Raw genomic sequence first — 14,103 nt, 5'->3', positions numbered from 1 at the left:
GGAATATATTTCTTTAACCTATGTCTGGTATGTATTAGTTATATCATAAGTTGAGAATTTGTAGGAATCAGGATACCTCTGATAAGAAAAGAATACATATTGGATAAAGAGTCTAATATACAGGTACGAGCAATTTTTTGTGAATAGATTGATGTATTTTAACAACTACATTTATTTTCAGTTACAGTAATATTAAAAAAATGGGAAATATATGCAACATACAAAGAACCGATTCTGTTTTTCCAATTTGCCTTCAAATGTTTTCAAAGACATGATATGATACTAGGATACCTAGGAAGCTTATTTTTGTCAAGTATAAAAATGTGTAAGAACAAAACAAAAACAAACATTACCAATCTCTCAAACTTCTTTATTGTATTACACACCAGCCCAATATGATCAACATCCAGACAAGTGAACATATAATTTTATTTTTTTAAGTCAAACAGTATAAAATTTCAACAGAAAATCAAAACTTGCTTTATTGCAGTCTCTGTGTCCCTTTTGGTTTACTGTCCAGGAGCAGAGAGACTTTTGTTCATGAACTGCTTCTTCACAAAGCAGAGCCACCACTAAAAAAAACAAAAACACAAACACAGATTAGGACAAACACTGGCATTCTTAAATTGTACAATTTTATTGATGGGCTAAAAGTCTACACAGTCTTTCAATTGAAATAGGAAACAAAGACCTGTTTAACATGATTACGTAAAGGACTCAATGTATGGACAAAGCTGGCAAAATGATTTTATTGTACCAATTTTAATTAACATCAAAACTGCATTAGAGACTTCAAATAGTGCTGTTTAACATAAAAATTGATCTATATGAATTTGGTATCCTCTCAAGTATTTCAGTAACACAAAATTCCAAAGTACAAAATTTGAGTTCTCATGATATAAAGCTCTTTACTTTTATTACAGAAAGAAAACAACAGTATATATTTAAAATCAAAAGGGAAGTATATTGGTTTGTAAGCAGGAAAACAGAAGCATTTAAAATATCTGCTTTAGTCATTTCATCTTATGACATCATGAATTTAGAGCCAGAATAACCAGCCTCTCCTGTCTACTTTGTCTAGTTTCAGGGCTGACCTACAGAAAGTGGCCACATTCTAGCCTATGCTGAAAGTTCAATCACACAGGAAACTGCAGGACACCAAAACACAGAGAGCCTGCCTAGCTTTTCAAATTGCAGCCCCGCAGGAAAAAAGCTAATACATGTCTACTCTTTTTTTGGTCTTTGGCCCATCTTATTTTGGGTGTTTTTTTTCCTATCTGAGTCCATCTCTGCTAATAATGTATTATATGAGCTGAACAACTAGCCTCTCATTTTATGAAAAATCAGAAAAAAAATGTTAATGAGGAGTCAACAGAAGAACTAAAACACCTTTCTTTGGCATCTGGAGAATTTAAATATTTTCACAGCCACTGCAGCAACAGACTGAATCATATATTTAATAAGGTAAACTTTGACACCAGAAAGAAAAGTCAAATAAATCAAAAGTATGAGACTTACCTTGCTGGGTTTGTCTGTTTGCGGGTCAAACACACGATCACATAGCCTTAAACCGGTCTCCTGGCGAAGCTGCTGCAGGTACGCCCTCATTGTCTCTGAGACGGAAGAATTCATTAATTTATTGTGTTCAAAACCATTATTTGCAGTGCCAACTTAAATTTTTGTGTTATTGTTTAGACTGTTAGACAGGAACTTTTAAACTAATCAAGGTGTATGCTCCCTGCCTTTAAACAGCAGCAGAACATCTCCACCAGTGTTAAAACCTCAACACAAATAAGCTTACGCTTATCACAATATTGAAGCTCTCTCTCACCGTCCTCCTGCTTGTTTCCGGGCTTGACATACATAGCATTAAGAGGGAAGCCAGGTTCTCCAGGAATGGGAAAGTTTGTGATACCCAGAGTGTACATCTCCTTTTCTCCTTGGCTCCTAGAGCTGCACTGCAAGATTTATACATAATCCCAAATCATCAATTTTAAGGTGTCCAAATTCATTTAAATCACACGCCTTAAAGTGTGCAAGAACATAAAAAAAATACAAAGGCTTGTCATATTCTGTTCAAGACACAACTACTTTAATGGAAACATTAAGTGCTACTATATATTTAAAACATCAAGCTCCAAGAACTGGTCATGCTGCACAGTAAAAATTTACCTTCTGTAGCTTCTTTAGGCATTCAGAGATGTAGAGTGTAACATAGATCAGTGTCCTGTCAGCCTCATTCTGAAAAACAAGTTTATATAACTTTATTATTAAAAACTAATGATGTAGAGCTGCACAATATAATGTATCGCAATAGCAGTGTGTGTGCAATACTGCAATTGCAAGGAAGAGCTTGGATGCAGGTTTTAATATCACCTCAAACTTTTCTTGCCAAAAATATATTTGCTCAGTAGGAAGGATTTTCATCTCCTTTTTACAAGCATTCAACATAGATCCTGCCAACTGAGATGCTTAAGCTGGAGCATCTCAGTTGGCATGTGGTGATGGACAATAAAAAGTGAGTGCCACTCACCACAATATTTAAGGGCTGCATGAGTTTTATTTTCTATCTGATGCAGCCCAACAATTTTCCATGCCGTATGCAGCGCACAGAAAAATGTTAAACACAAAAAAAAGAGTTAAACCCTCAGAGGCAAAAGCCAGACTGTTGTACACTAAATTGCAAGACAACAGCCTCTTAGTTTGGTTTTGTAAAAGAGTTAAATCCTCAAAAATAAAACATTTTCTTACATGTAGATTGTAGAATAATAAAACTTGCAGAACCAGTGCATGAATCTGTAATATAAAGTAAACTATTCTGGTGACAAATGTTTGGACTTCAGGATTCCAATGAATATAACTACTCAAGAGTGACAAGCACGACAGAAAAGGCTCAATGATGATGCATGCCTTTAAAAATCCAAAGCAACTCCTACAGGACTGTGTTCTTAAAAAAGTATGAGATAAAGCAAGCCAGGGCATGTGGAGAAACATGAAATACTCAGCTGCTGCAAGACAAAGATAACCGAGGCACAAGCTGTATGCGTCACTATTGAGCTCTATTTGGTTACAATTTCCAAAATTATCTTAAGTGTTTTTGGGATATATAGCTCTTTGTCTGTGTCTTTTAAAGTCCCTAACCTCATTGTATAGTTTTAAGAAAACAGAGAGTTAATCAACAATATTACAGTGTCAAGAGTGCATAAAGGTTCATAATTAAACTTTGTTGTGATTTCTTACCTTGATTTCATAATTCTTAAAGAAAACATTGGCCTTGAAGTAGTAGATTGCTTCATCTATGATGTCAGAATCTATGCCTGGAATAATAAAAACAAATGTTTTCATTAGACATATTATCCCATTTCTTATACAAATCTTTGTTTTAGTACTGATTACCATTGAATCACTAGAAAATGACTCAATTACGTATACAGACGTCACAACTGTACAATTATGAGACGTATAAATCAAAATGCAGAAGTTAAAGGGAAAGGTGCCACTTTAGTTTGCATTCTTCAGACCATATAAGGAAGTGAAGCTCAGTCATGAATCAGGAACTCAATGCATGCAACAACAACGCACAACTCTGCAGAACGCCTAAGACTGTGTGGATACGTTTTTAAAAAAAACAAGGATGAAGGAACCCTCACCGTCTCCTCTTGCTGGTCCCTTGAACTGTGTTTTGACTGGAAGCAGGGCCATGTTTCCCACCAGCCTGGTTTCAGGGACCATCAAGCTTGAGTGATAAGCCTGAAGAAGAAGAAAAAAAAAAGAGAAGCCCTGTCATTTTTGTCGAGTACGTTTGTTAATTTATAGTCCCCTGGAATGAGCGCGGCTTTTCATCGGTGGCAATAAACGTTGTATATACGTGTATATAAAATGCTAAACTTATTAAAAACAGTACAATGACAGAGATGAATTTGTGTACTGTCGCGAGTCAGCCACTAGCAGCTATGAAGCGAATGCTAAAGTAGCTAGCGTACTGTGCTAGATTTGTCTCGAGAGCTAATGTTAAAAGCAGATTCAACATATAGTTGCGTATTTCTAGAGTCTTGGCTCCTAACAGTGAACTGAAAGCTTATAATTGTCGTTTATCGCACAGGATATACTCACCGGCATATTGAATGAAATATAAATCCAACTGCTCAGCAGGAAAAACGTACAGGCACCCCCGAAGCCTCTGCTTCCGCTTGTTCCACCCTTCAGCTTTACAGGAAGTGGCCACGTGTCGTGTTGCGTTGCAGCCACGTGGTGGCGCGCACAAGCTCTTTTTTCCCCCACATGAACACCGTATTCATGTCTATGTCTCTCCCCCCACACACGCACATTAAAAAACACGGGCAAGTTGTCTGTGTGGTGTATGAAATATTTTATTTTAAAAATATATATTTTCTTTTTAAATTTATAATAAATCAACCAACCAAAAGTCAAAAGATTTACATGTGTACATCACTCTAAAATAACAGAACATGAAACTGAGGTTCCTTTAAATTGTATAAGTTATTTAAAAGAAGAAACAAAATACTTTCATGCAAGTCCAGTCAGTTTTTTCAAATATTCATGCAACGAATATCCAGCATTAAAGTTGAACTTCATTCATGGCAAGTCATTTTTCCACTTCAGGGAAGTGAAGTTGTCCTCAGCTGCTGACTTTGTCTTGAAAGATCTCGTCATAATTTAGGTTGGACTGCTCTTCGTCAACTTCCTGTCAATAGGAAAAGCATAAAAGTCATGATTATATATAAACACACACAATGCCTTGCATGATTATTCGTACAACCTTGACTTTTTTCACATTTTATTGCATTACTACCATAAACTTGAATGTAATTTACTCGACTTTTTGTTTTTAAGTATGGTAACTGTAAACCTGCATGTCCACATGAGCTGACAGTTAACCAAGCACCACTCCTTTTAGAGAACCAGCTAAAATGTATTCAGTAACACTAAGAGCCCCAATTTGAACTGTCTAGCCTAAATACAAAATACCATGTTTGAAGGGAAGATGGATGAAGCTAAATACAGGGCAAACCTTTAAGAAAACGCAACACTTGAAAGTTTCAGAACCATGCATTCTTTTTTCGTTCCAAATTAATATACTACTTTGCCTTGGTCTACTGCCTTTGGACACAAATGTTAAAAGCTCAAAGGCTGTGAATTCTATATTGTTCTGGAGCAAACATCACTGCACAGTGACACTGATCCAAAGCGCTATTGCAAGGAACTGTGTAATAATTATTCAGTTTCAGTAAGCATCCAATGTTTTGTTTTGTCATTTTACCTTAGGCTCCTTAACCTCCAGGTCCTCTCCATACTGTATGGAGAAGTCAATGTGCTGCAGAACTATGTTTATCCCCTCCTCATCTGTACGGTCAAAAGGCAGGAATCTTACCATGCTGTAGTCATCTATCTGGAGACATAAACAATCTTAGTTTTCTGAATATAAACTACAAGAATCTCATTAAACACCAAAACTAGGACTCTACTTACCAAACCACAAATTGCTTTAGTAAGCTTTTTGAACTTCTTGCTTCTGAAAGTGTCAGAGTTATCTTCCATCATGGAGTACATGTCTGGATCCAAGTACCTTGTAAATATATAACAAAATATTTTAAAACTCAGTATGAAGAGAAGGATCAGGAAGGTTCATAACAAAGCAGATAATGTACTGTCGTAAATCTGATAAATAAAATGCAGCATCACTGAAGTTGGCAAGCATTCAGTGTTTAATTCTTACTAACTTACTTTTCAATTTCCTTCTTAGCTTTTGGAGCAAGCAGGTCCATTTTTGTCATGACATTTACTTGAGGAATTTCTAATGACACCATTGCACTGAGGGCCGCCATAACTCCAGAGATGAACTTCAGTGCAAGACAACAGAAACATCAGTGCATATTGAAAGTAAGGTAGGTTCATTTGAATATTGCTTCAGCAAAAAAGAAAAACAAGAAAAAAGACCACAGAGGAAGTTACCTTAAAAGACTCGACCATAAACTGTGAATCAACCAAAAAGACCCCGCAAACCCGAAACTCCCACTGCTGGAGCTGTTCCACCAGTTGCCTCATCACAGGGAGGTGTGTGTAAAGTTCAATCTGACCTGGTAAAGTGTGAGAAGAGTTGCATCAGTCATGCATAGCTGACACTTTTCCATAAATAACAGCTAAGGTGGATCTAAGAACTGCACAGACTCTTATTAAAATGGCATATTTTCAGTATATATACGTGACCACGTTCAATAGCTGGTAAACGTTTTCCAACTTACACATATCCTGTAAAAATTCTAATGAAACAGAAATAAATCTAAAATTTCAGAAAAACAGTTTCCACCACCATGTTTTATTGTACTTTTGTTCTAAGCGTACTTTTGAAATGGCTTAATGGTTCAAGCTAGGTCTGATCAGAACATAACATATTCTCCTACAGGTTTTGGGCAGATTTAAGAGAGACTTTAATAGTTTCTTTGGAAGAAAAGGATTGAGTCTTGCAGCTCTATTGCTGATATATAGAGAATATAAAACATTATTGTTACTCCTACAACATAAAAAGTACTTGCAAGAAATTCAAGCAGCTAGTTCAGTGTCGCTGCTTTCCTTGTCAGTTTCCATCTTTTCTTCCCATTTCACATGAACATTGATTTTAAAAACACTGTGCTTTGAAATTAAATTAGTTATTTAAATAAACTCTAACCTAATAAAGTCTCCACATTCATTAAAACTTGAATCCAACGCAGAACATTTACCTGGGCAATCAAACAATATGTAGTCATCTTCTACGTGGCCCAGGCTTTCCTCCAGCCAGTCAAAGTTGTTGGCAAAGTACTCCATACAGAAGACCAGGCCTCCATTAGGGCCAAATCTCAGAGAGTTATCCTCCATTACGTCATCCACCTGAATGAGTTCACGGATGTCTGAGAAAACAGAAACAGAACATAGCTTACAACGAGGTGTGTTAAATATATTATGGCACTAACATTTTCCTAGTTTAATTTCATTCATATTTCCTTGGTAATGTGTATTCCTGTTAGACATCCATCCAAAGTAAAACTTACCTGCCATAACAGGGTAATTAAAATACTCTGCAGCAGGGTCCAGGTTCACCACGTGAACTGAGCGGTTTAACGACTCTGCGTGCTGAACCATGGTGGAGCAGTAGGTACTCTGAAATAATAATAATAATTAAAAAAAACAAAACTGTATTACAAAGACTAGCACATTTTACTTTTGTGTAGAAGACAGGAAAGCCTCACGCCGCATCACAGCATGTTAGCCGAACAACATAGCACAACCTCTCACTACAGACCAGGAAAGTTACCTTGCCGCTTCCAGCTGGGCCCATAACTAACTGTGCATAACGAGGCATTTTCTACCTCTGGAGAAGTCCGCTCAAGAGAAGTTCACCTTTTCTTATAATCCACGATAGCTTACTACAGTTTGGACACCGCTGTATTTGTGTGACTACTTCTTCGTTCGAGGATACCACGCTGTATGCACCGCTATTGCCACCTAGTGCTTAAATTGTGAATAATCATTCTTTGAAAAAGAATGATTATTTTAATGTTATGTTTAACTGGGTAATAATAACTCCATAAAAAAAATTATCATGTTATTAAGTATATATTTATAAGGCAGGATTAAGATTGCACTGAGCTTGCGATCCGCCATAATAGAAAAGAAGAAGAAGAAGATTGCACTGACATTCCTTCGGTGTGTCACTCCAGCACACTAGGCGGCGGTAATACATTCCAATAATAAGAATCTAACAAAGAGAATGAGGAAGCAGAGTGAGCTGCTATCAGCTGTCCATGCAAAGATATGTGATATGGTCACTTGGCTAACTTACTAAAATACATAATAAAATGCCTGGACAGGGTGAATGGACTTGACAGGTTACGGTTGCAGAGAGATATTCGGGTAAAAGTAGGCTTCTTATTGGTAAGTACCGTCTCGGTGTAAGTTCAGCTTGTAATTTATATTTTAACGTTTTGAGTTATGTTGCTTAAGTAAAACTTTGTAGTTATTTGACTCTTTCACAGCTACTGTGTAGAAATGCTTAGATAGTTTAAAAAATAACAACCTAATTGTCTCATTCCTTGGCGTATAAACTCCTGAGCTTATGAAAACGAAACGTTCAAGGCTCAACAAGCATCTTTACTACTCTCAAGCGTTACATGGCTTTTTGCTAACGAGCCAACCCCAGTACACTTATTTTAGTTTCGAAAAATATAATTTCGGCCTTGGTGTTCAGTGAGCCTGTCAATGACGCAACCACTAAAATACTTCTTAACAATCTAGCCCCCATTTTGTTTTGACATGAAACTCAGTATGCGATTAAAGTGTTGTTCGTTCCTGGAATTACACTAAAACACAGATGTCAAACTCCAGTCCTCAAGGGCCGCTGTCCTGCAACTTTCAGATGTGCCTCTGCTGCACCACACCTGAATAGAATAATTAGGTCATTAAGGTTCTGGAGAACTTATCTACACAAGGAGGAGGTAATTAAGCCATTTCATTCAAGTGTTTTGTACCTGTGGCACATCTAAAAACTGCAGGACAGACTGGAGTTTGACACCCCTGCTAAAAAGTATTGTCGTTATATTGCGACAATACCTTTAGGGTTAACTCTGCTTATAATGTAAGCAACCCTTCCAGTTCGTCCTTTCAATTTTTTTTTTAATAAAATGTATGCATTGCAACAAGAATTCATTAAAATGTAAAGTTTTATACAGAGGTGGCTAAATGTTTTATGAAGCCATGAGCGCAACTTAATTTGGGGCCCCGCCCTTAGTTAAATCCAGCAGCTGCTGGGGGACCACTCACCTACATTTCCTTTTGTATTTTCATACTTAACTTTTGCTTTCTGCATCTTACATTCTAATTGTTCTGAAAATGTAATTTTTCTGCTTGTTACAAATGTGATATGATTCCTTGATCTAAATAAAAGTGTCAAAAGAAAACCGTGAAGACGGTAACCTACACTTTCCTCTCGTGTTCATTGTTGCAGGCTATGAGTGTGGATAATGGAGGATGGTCAAGGTGGGGACTTGGACTACCTGATCCAAGATGAGGACACCATCATTGAGGGTGTTAGCAACCAGGTTTTGTTTGTAGTGGTTGTCAGTTTCACCTTCCTTGCAGGCATCTTTACTTTGCTCTGCAGGTAAACCACTAAGTCAGGCTGGTTCATTTAAATTGTTTTGAGAAAATTGTTAAAAAAAATAACAAGTGCACAATAAGTGGTCACAGAAGTATAATTTTTAATATAAAAATCCAGCTAGGTATTTCTTTCTTACTGATTTATACTTCATAGACTTCTGTGAAACCAACACATGCGTATATGTTACAAACCAGTTGTCAAAACAATCCCAGTTGCAGTCTCCTCATGCAGTCAGAGAAGTCATCTTTAATCTTCCTGTGATCTTGTTTGAAACCTGTGTTACTAAAAACTTCCTTTTGTCCTTTACAGACAGGAAGAGCAGAATATCCATCCTGAAAATCAGGAGCACGTTCGAGCTGTCCGACAGCAGCTTCAAACTGAGCAGGTAAGGAGGAATACGAGCCTTAAATGTTTCTAACTAAACATTTGCAACTGGAAATATAGGAAATATGAAAAAGGAAAAAGACTACTTTGAAATCAGTTTGATTTCTTTCCAATAATTTTAACATGTCATAAAACTAAACTTTTGATTTGAATATGTTGTGCAATAAAAGTGCTTCCCATGTTTTTGCTCTTTTTTTTTTTTTTTTACATAAATTTAGTTTTTGTATTTATTCTTGATGATTTTGCCAGGGAAGATTAGCTCTATTTAAATCTTATTTGGGTGAGGGAAAAAAACTAATAATTTTTAGGTATAGCTTTGTTGAAATGCCATGATTACTATCATTTCAATTACATCTATATATTTGTATAAAGTACAAATGACTGAGTCATTTCTACTTTTCTTCTCCTCAGGATGAAAATCCGCAGGCAGAGGCTAGACAGCAGTATTACACAGACATGTCTTGCCCTGTGTGTTTACAACAGGCTGTGCTGCCTGTGGAGACCAACTGTGGACACCTTTTCTGTGGTAATTATGTGGACTGTTTTACAAATTCATGTGTTTCTGGCATGGTTAGTATAATAAGAAACAGAAGAAACGATGAATTGGTACAATCATTAATGTCAATTTTTTTTCCTTCACATTTATACAACATTGGTGTTCTCAATATTGCTGTTTTATGTGTTGTTTTTTTGCATAGGCTCCTGCCTTATAGCTTATTGGAGGTACGGCACCTGGCTGGGTGTGATCAACTGCCCAATCTGCAGACAAATGGTGATTGATGCAATGCCATATGATTACCAATCATGCCATTGTTATGTTTTAATGCCTTTAAAGTTTGTGGGGAAAAGCAAATCTTGTGGGTTTTATAATTTAAAGAGGTGCAGTGGTTGCTTCTTATGAAGACTAAGCTTTGCCTGATCTGCACAATTCTTTTGAGTTTGTCTGAAAAGCTTGAATACCATTGTAAAAATAAACTACTAATTATAAAAGATCTGTTACACTTGATCAACAGTTTGTTTAATTTCAGTGATTCTTAGAAATGTTTCGTGAGATTGTGTTTTTGGATTATGTTGTTTGTCTTAGACATGTATTTTGTTTGTGTTTTTCTAGGTAACGCTTCTGTTCCCATTATTTCATGAGCACGCTGCTCCTCAGAGGGTTCAGGATGGCGAGGCCGAACCTCAGCTTATATTACGAGACATCAACGATTACAACCGAAGATTTTCTGGTCAGCCAAGATCTGTGAGTCTTTTTTTTCTTATACAGGTTGCATTGGAGATCTTTAAAGATTTTTTAAATTATATCACAATTGAAGTATTGAAATATCATTCTCATATTGCCTTTCCTCAAAATATTTTATTTGTATTTCCCGTATGAAGAAAAACATGTAAAGAATATACTAATGTATACAGTACATAGCCCTGGAATTTAGAGTAGCATACAGTGTCTGTCATATTCAGTTGTGTAACCTTAAGGAAATCTATTCTTTTTTGGAGTAGCATAATTTCAATTGAAATTTTTATTTAAAAAAATTCACCTTTTACTTTGACTGTATGTATTTATTTTATTCTTCATTAAGAAGACAAACCCAACACTATAATAGACAACTTTAAGATACAACTTTTAGAACTTTATAAAGGCTTAGTTAATGTCAGTTGGCATGTTGGTGTTAGCCAGTATAATACTTGCATTTATTCTAACATCAACTTTTTAGCTAATGTTAGCTATGATCTTACACGTTAGGTCAGTGAGCAGCATGTTCTGCAACATTTTTTTAAACTGATTATCCGAGGTTTTAGCATCGACTTAAAAGTTGTTATCCATTTTAGGCAGGCAGTTTTGCTGTGTAAGATTTTCGGACTGTTTTACTTTGTTCTGCTGCTTCTGCTTATTTCAGCAACTGCATTTGACTTCAAGTAGTTTTGATGTTTTCAGCAGTGACATTCAGTTTACATCATTCACACTTCATTTTTGCAGGAAATGCATATTTTCTACTTTTAGAGCTGTTTTTGTTTTACTCATAGCTGCAGTGGATGCCGGTGAATGTGGCCTGAGTTTACAAGACGCCTTTTCATAATATTGTATCTTGTCTGTTTTCCTCCTGTCAGCTTATGGACAGGCTGCGGGACGTCCCCACCCTGCTCCGTCATGCCTTCAGGGAGATGTTTTCTGTGGGCGGACTCTTCTGGATGTTCCGGATTCGAATTCTTCTCTGTCTCGTCGGTGCCATCACCTACCTGGCCTCGCCACTCGACGTTCTCCCGGAAGCTCTTTTCGGCCTTCTGGGCTTCATGGACGACTTCTTTGTGATCCTCCTCCTGTTTGTGTACATCTCTATCATGTACAGAGAAGTGGTTACGCAGAGGCTTAATGGCTAGGCCCACAAACAGATATAGGAATAAAAGAGAGATGAATATCAGAGAAGAGTTTGTTAAAAACATTGAGTTTTCTCAGAGGGCTTCACTTTAATTAAATGGACCATGAGCGTCTGACTGGGCAGAGGTTAGCAAAACATTGTGAACATCAGCTTTTGCTACAAAAGTTCCCATTGAAATTTACTAGGTGAAGGATTTCAGGCAAACAAGTTACGATCAAATGAACATGTATGAACAATGTACTGCTTCAAGATTTACCCATTTTTAAAAAGAAATCTATTCAGTAATGTGAATATCAACATAATATGGTCAACTGTGCCATACAACGACGTCTTGAAAGTCTTGCATTTATGGGTTAATATGTAATGATTCCATCTGAATTTTCACTTCAAAAAACAAGTGTTGAATGGTATAAGAGTTTCTGTTTGAGCTTGTTGTCATTATAATGACGTGTAACTATGCATATTTTATGATAACTTTTAAAGCACAGCTTGTTAAACCGGTTGGAAAAATTCTCTGAATAATCTTTTTAAGCAACAGTTTAAATTCAGTAATCAAAACCTGCTTCCTGCATGCGTAGGGGGAATGCTTAACACCGTCTTACATAAACATTTTTAACAAGCCATTCTGAAAATAAATGGATAATCCTGGACAATTTTGAATGTAAATCACCTAAAAATGAATGTGAAGTCATTTCTGTTAAGTTTACTTTAACATTCTGTTGTGAAAAGTAAATCTGGTTTGAGCTATGGAATGACATGGTCAATTCTTCAAAAGTTTGCGTACTTTTGTATTCAGTATACTGTTGGTATTAGCATGTACAATGCAGATATTTTTTTTGTTTGTAAATAGTTTTATCAGTGGTATAGGTGTATTTTCTTCAGAGGGTGAAATGAAAGGCGCCATGTCTGTGTTCTACTGAAGAGCACTGGCTTGCACTGTCTCAGTTTAAATCCACACAGACCAACTATTTTGCTTTCAAAAGTCACTTTAATTGCCACTTCTTGCAAAAGATCTTAAAATCCTATTTTATTACAATATGATGAATATTAAAAAAAAATCTGAACTTTCAATTCAAGTACATTTACTGAGTAGGAAAAAAGATGTATTTCAAGAATGAATTGCTTTTAAAAAAATCTCTGGTGTAACGATCAATACTTTGCACAGCCTTCCCTTACCTGTCAATACATTTACTCCTATTAAACTCATAATATTTCACAATGTTGGAGCATCTCCAAATATTAACTAGAATCTGGGGTCCTGTTTTATGCCCCCATCAGCTTTTCCATATGTTTAAGGTCTGTGGAATGACAAGGCTGTGGATGGAGGCTGATATCTGCTTAGTGAATTCTGGATGGATTTTTGTATCACCTCGTTGAAAAAAGCTCAGAATGACAGATCCTTCACTGTATTTATTTTTGATTGCATCATTTTCAAACAACAAATGTGCACAGACAATATTATAGAGTTTTAGTCTTGACTTAAATGTTGCCTGTTGCAGCTGTTCCCTAGCATTAAGCCTTGGATCATTTTTTTCCTCCTTTTTACCTCACTGTTCATGGTGTCAAAATGAATATGTGTCCTCATCCTGCATAGAGGCCAGTGGATCAGAGGTGTGGAGGGTACAGATAATTGAGGGACTGGATAATTAAAAAAAAAAAATCTTAATTTTCATCCAGACAGAAAATGCCCTCCAAATATCAAAGGCTACGTTTTTCACTTTGTGTGTGCGCGTGAGACTATACTACTACAATAAAAGATTTAGTCTATTCACACACTCCTTCCACATGCCAATACATGCATTGCATTTGTATCTTAATCTGATGCTATTATTTCCACAAAGTCGGTTTTTCTTGCATTGCTTAACTGTAACTCATTTTGCCTGTGTTTCCACTTGGAAGAAAAATCCTTCCATAACAAGTTATGAGAAAGTCAGCTGCTGTGTAAATGTCAAGTTCTGTTTACAATTGTGGCATTAACTTTAAATCTTTTTCAATCCAATAAATATGTTGCACATGCCAAAATGTGGCAAACCTTTTTTTTTTTATTGACTGGCAGCTCATCTACTTTGTCTCAGTGGTGTTTCAGCAACTTCCACCTCCGTTTCAACACCAAGAACAAAGCCGCTTATTATTAAGTATTATCACACCTAATTTTCTAGACCTCAGAACTGGTTGGGAGAGAAACTC

The 14,103-nt window shown here is 36.3% G+C and overlaps 3 protein-coding genes across 4 annotated transcripts; 1 reads left to right on the top strand and 2 right to left on the bottom strand.

Annotated features, from left to right (window-relative positions):
• Positions 1-349: 349 nt before the first annotated feature.
• arpc3 (actin related protein 2/3 complex, subunit 3) lies at positions 350-4,246 on the bottom strand. Its single transcript, XM_032570987.1, has 7 exons — positions 4,114-4,246; positions 3,651-3,750; positions 3,241-3,317; positions 2,173-2,241; positions 1,832-1,958; positions 1,519-1,613; positions 350-572 (listed from the first exon to the last, which is right to left on the bottom strand). Exons 1-7 carry the CDS (start codon positions 4,117-4,119, stop codon positions 510-512), a joined length of 537 nt encoding a protein of 178 aa, XP_032426878.1. The 5' UTR covers positions 4,120-4,246; the 3' UTR covers positions 350-509.
• Positions 4,247-4,350: 104 nt separating this feature from the next.
• Positions 4,351-7,497, bottom strand: gpn3 (GPN-loop GTPase 3). Its single transcript, XM_032568880.1, has 8 exons — positions 7,313-7,497; positions 7,050-7,158; positions 6,741-6,908; positions 5,974-6,098; positions 5,746-5,861; positions 5,491-5,587; positions 5,282-5,410; positions 4,351-4,705 (listed from the first exon to the last, which is right to left on the bottom strand). The coding sequence occupies exons 1-8, from the start codon at positions 7,358-7,360 to the stop codon at positions 4,640-4,642; spliced, it is 858 nt and encodes a 285-aa protein (XP_032424771.1). The 5' UTR covers positions 7,361-7,497; the 3' UTR covers positions 4,351-4,639.
• Positions 7,498-7,747: 250 nt separating this feature from the next.
• Positions 7,748-13,938, top strand: rnf170 (ring finger protein 170). 2 transcript variants are annotated; one of them, XM_032570671.1, is made up of 7 exons: positions 7,748-7,932; positions 9,002-9,157; positions 9,464-9,539; positions 9,950-10,064; positions 10,237-10,310; positions 10,650-10,781; positions 11,648-13,938. In XM_032570671.1, exons 2-7 carry the CDS (start codon positions 9,018-9,020, stop codon positions 11,915-11,917), a joined length of 807 nt encoding a protein of 268 aa, XP_032426562.1. In that variant the 5' UTR covers positions 7,748-7,932; positions 9,002-9,017; the 3' UTR covers positions 11,918-13,938. The 2 variants fall into 2 exon arrangements, with proteins under 2 accessions (XP_032426562.1, XP_032426563.1); XM_032570672.1 differs by lacking the exon at positions 9,002-9,157 and having other exon boundaries at positions 7,752-7,932.
• The last annotated feature ends 165 nt before the right edge of the window (positions 13,939-14,103 follow it).

Source organism: Xiphophorus hellerii, chromosome 8 (genome assembly GCF_003331165.1).
Source record: "Xiphophorus hellerii strain 12219 chromosome 8, Xiphophorus_hellerii-4.1, whole genome shotgun sequence".
Taxonomy (NCBI): domain Eukaryota; kingdom Metazoa; phylum Chordata; class Actinopteri; order Cyprinodontiformes; family Poeciliidae; genus Xiphophorus; species Xiphophorus hellerii.
The sequence above is the reverse complement of the archived record's forward strand: the minus strand, read 5'-3'. Positions and strand labels throughout refer to the sequence as shown.

Bases quoted from the DNA above. Each gene is read 5' to 3' on its own strand.
- arpc3 (XM_032570987.1), bottom strand. The intron at 2,242-3,240 runs GTAAGAAATCAC...CTTGTTTTTCAG, and splicing joins TTAAGAATTATGAAATCAAG to AATGAGGCTGACAGGACACT. The intron at 573-1,518 runs GTAAGTCTCATA...TGTTTTTTTTAG, and splicing joins AAACAGACAAACCCAGCAAG to TGGTGGCTCTGCTTTGTGAA.
- gpn3 (XM_032568880.1), bottom strand. From the start codon at position 7,360: ATGCCTCGTTATGCACAGTTAGTTATGGGCCCAGCTGGAAGCGGCAAG. The intron at 5,411-5,490 runs GTAAGTAGAGTC...TTATGTCTCCAG, and splicing joins CTAAAGCAATTTGTGGTTTG to ATAGATGACTACAGCATGGT. The intron at 4,706-5,281 runs GTAAAATGACAA...TCCTATTGACAG, and splicing joins TGGAGGTTAAGGAGCCTAAG to GAAGTTGACGAAGAGCAGTC.
- rnf170 (XM_032570671.1), top strand. From the start codon at position 9,018: ATGGAGGATGGTCAAGGTGGGGACTTGGACTACCTGATCCAAGATGAG. The intron at 9,540-9,949 runs GTAAGGAGGAAT...TCTTCTCCTCAG, and splicing joins AGCAGCTTCAAACTGAGCAG to GATGAAAATCCGCAGGCAGA. The intron at 10,311-10,649 runs GTGATTGATGCA...GTGTTTTTCTAG, and splicing joins GCCCAATCTGCAGACAAATG to GTAACGCTTCTGTTCCCATT.